Here is a 3,573-nt window from a genome sequence, read left to right on the forward strand (position 1 = left end):
TAATAGAGTTTACCCAAAATAAATTTGAAGCAAATTTTATAATTTCAACTAAAACCTTCTTTCACATTTACATCAACACATTTTATAAATTTATTACATAATTTAATTTTGATTTAAATTTTCTCGACATTTATTCTCATTATCAGCTTATAACTTAAAAAAGAATATTAATATTAATTGGTCCAACTCATACCTCAACCTACAATTAATATCTTATCACATAAAAACAAAAGAATCTTCAGAAGGTAATTAATTCACATCACAAACATTAAGTTCCATTGGCCGATAAAGGGGAAGGTGGGGACAGTGGCCCCTAACTTTTTAAAATTTTACATCATATGTCTTTTAAGATCATCTTTATTACATTAAACTCCTTAAAATTTTAAATTTTTATCTCAATCCAAACACCAACCCTTTTTAATGTTTTAAAATATATATATATATATATTTATCTCTTACAAAATAATTCTTTTAGAACTTTTCATATTATTTATTAGAAATTGAAAGCACAATACAATTATCAAGGTTAAAAGTTAAACTTTAATTTTATTCATATTCAAATCATAAATATATACGTAGTTTAATTATTGAATAATTTATACTTGAAAATTAATAATAAAAAATATAAATTTACTGCTTAAGCCGTAGTTTTAAATCCGCCATAATAAGTGGTATTAACTCAACATAAAATGAAAGAATCCAAAGTTATGCCTATAAATAAGTGTTCTTAGCACTAAATTTTTAATCCAAAACAAGAGAAAAAAAAATGGAGAAGAAATTCATGGGATTTTCTTGGTCGCTTGTTGGGGTTCTTATGTTTATCATGATTTTGATAGCGAAATCAAAATCTGTGGATGCAATAACATGCCAAGAAGCTTTATTGTCACTGATGCCTTGTCGGCCTTTCTTGACCGGCGGGGAATCCACACCCGTTGCAACATGTTGTTCCGCGGTGGCTAATATCAACGCCGCCGCTAGCACCACTGCAATTCGCAAGGACTTGTGTCGTTGTCTCGAGGCAGCTAGTCGTAGTGAAGGTGTTGATCCCGACAAAGCTAAACAGCTTCCTCAATTGTGCGGTGTTACTGTCGCCATTTCCTTTGATCCTACCATTAACTGCGACACGTAATTAACCTTTTTTTTTTTCCTTTCCGTTTATTTTTGCAAAGAGAAAGAAAATCATGGTGTTTGATTTATGAAACCGATTCATTGATTTTGTTTGTTTGTTTGTGCAGGATCAAGTAGGCAATGGAAATGTGGTGCTGTATGTCACCATGAATAAAAGCATGAAGAACAAGGAGAATAAATTAATGTAGCTTTAGTTATATAGTTGATGAAATTAATGATGTTTTAGTTGATTCTTGTAATATGTACTGAAGAAGAAATTTATGACTAAGAACTGTTTGCTCCTTCCAATATCTGACAGAGTTGCAAATCATTTGTGTCTAAGTTATTGATTAATTCGAGTTTGATTCTTCGATAACCCTTACTTTTTAACTAGGGACATAGTCAAATGGACAGAATGTGCCTTGGCCTCCTTAATTAAGTGGGAAAATTGCTTTATAGCCCCTCCTCAAAATTAAAAAAAAATTAATTTAGTCCTTTTAAACCTGTGATTAAATGGAATTTTTTTAGTTTGAGCCCTTTTGGAAAATTAATAATTTCATTTAAGCATTTTTAATACAAAATTTTTAACTTCAGCCTCCAAATTTTATAATCTTTTCTCGATTCCCTAAACAAAAATTTTGGCTTCTCCCTTGCTTTTAACACATTATAAAAAACATAATTCTATGTTGGAGATTGAGGGCAAATAACCAATAAAAGCTCTTTTATTTTTAAAATTACCGAAATGGGCCAGATTCTGAATTAATTAATGAAATAAACCATTTCCCTCTAAAACGCGTCCACGTCAGCGCGTTGTCAAGGGATAAAGCAGGAAAACGCTTCCTTAAGGAAGCGCTTTGTCCACGTGGACAAAAAAACGCTTCCTCAAGGACGCGCTTTGTCCACATGGACAGAAAACGCTTCCTTGAGGGAGCGCTTTGTGTCCACGTGGACAAAGTGCTTCCTCAAGGAAGCACTTTCCTCGTTTTTTAGGATTTAGGGTTTTTTGCAATTAAAGTTAAGGTTTTAGGGTTTTTGAGTTTTTAGATTTTAAGGTTTTAAGGAAAAATTAAATAAATAAGGGTTTAAGGTTTAGGGTTTCTTAATTAAATTAATTATAAATTTTAAAAAATTAGAAATTAATTAGAAATTATTTATTAAGTCTAACTTTATTTAAATATAGTTAAATATTAATTACAATTATTATATTTTTCTCGAATATTGAATTTAAACTTCTACAATTTAAAATATATATTAAATATTAAAATATTAAAATTTATGTTAAATTCCATTAAATAAAGTTATTAATACTTATTTATAAATCATTCACTAACAATCAATAAAATATTTACCCATGATCTTAAGACCTTAATTAAGGAATTATTATCCCTAAAATATTCTATTATTAATATGATTGTATTATATTAAATTTCATGTATTTTTTTGCATATTATATTATATTAATATTTTTAATTTATTATAAATTTAAAATTGAAGCAAAAGATAAATTTAATATATATATAAACTTTTAACTCTTTTTCTGTTTTTCATAAATAAATAAAAACTCTTTTTCTATTTTAAAATTTGAAAATACAAAATTCATTATATATTTTATTTTTAATTTATTATTAAAATTCTTTTAATAAATTTAATTTTTACTAAAACATTTAATTTTATTAGTTTATTTTTGGGCAAATAACCAATAAAAGCCCTTTTATTTTTAAAATTACCGAAATGGGTCAGTTCAAATGGGCCGAGTTTAAAATATATAACGAATAACAACTAGTTTTATTTGATTTTTCCTTAAAACCCTAAATACTAAACCCCAATCTAATTTTTTAAAATTTATAATTAATTTACTCAAGTAACTCTAAACCCTAATTTATTTGATTTTTCCTTAAAAACCCTAAACACTAAACCCTAATCTAATTTTTTTAAAATTTATAATTAATTTACTCAAGTAACCCTAAACCCTAATTTATTTATTTTTTTCCTTAAAAACCATAAACACTAAACTCTAATCTAATTTTTTAAAATTTATAATTAATTTAATTAAGAAATCCTAAACCCTAAACCCTTATTTATTTAAATTTTTCCTTAAAACCCTAAAATCTAAAAGCTCAAAAACCCCAAAACCCTAACTCTAATTGCAAAAAACCCTAAATCCTAAAACACAGAAAAAGTGCTTCCTCAAGGAAGGTCCACGTGGAAAAAGTGCTTCCTTGAGGAAGCGTTTTCCTGCTTTATCCCCTGACAACGCGCTGACGTGGACGCGTTTTAGGGAAAATGGTCCATTTCAGTAATTAATTCAGAACCTAGCTCATTTCGGTAATTTTAAAAATGAAGGGACTTTTATTGGTTATTTGCTCGGAGATTGATAAAACATTAAATTAAATTATAAGTTGAAAGGGTAAAATAAAATTTATATTATTTCTTAAAGATTTATATTTAATGGTTGAGTATATAGGC

General features: G+C 27.4%; 1 protein-coding gene across 1 annotated transcript; it reads left to right on the top strand.

Annotated features, from left to right (window-relative positions):
• The first annotated feature begins 731 nt into the window (after positions 1-731).
• On the top strand, positions 732-1,418 carry LOC105788956 (non-specific lipid-transfer protein A). The gene is made up of 2 exons (XM_012616077.2): positions 732-1,125; positions 1,236-1,418. Exons 1-2 carry the CDS (start codon positions 767-769, stop codon positions 1,243-1,245), a joined length of 369 nt encoding a protein of 122 aa, XP_012471531.1. The 5' UTR covers positions 732-766; the 3' UTR covers positions 1,246-1,418.
• The last annotated feature ends 2,155 nt before the right edge of the window (positions 1,419-3,573 follow it).

Source organism: Gossypium raimondii, chromosome 7, assembly GCF_025698545.1.
Source record: "Gossypium raimondii isolate GPD5lz chromosome 7, ASM2569854v1, whole genome shotgun sequence".
In the NCBI taxonomy this organism is placed as follows: domain Eukaryota; kingdom Viridiplantae; phylum Streptophyta; class Magnoliopsida; order Malvales; family Malvaceae; genus Gossypium; species Gossypium raimondii.

Excerpts from the sequence above, each read along its gene's own strand:
- LOC105788956 (XM_012616077.2), top strand. The coding sequence starts at position 767 with ATGGAGAAGAAATTCATGGGATTTTCTTGGTCGCTTGTTGGGGTTCTT.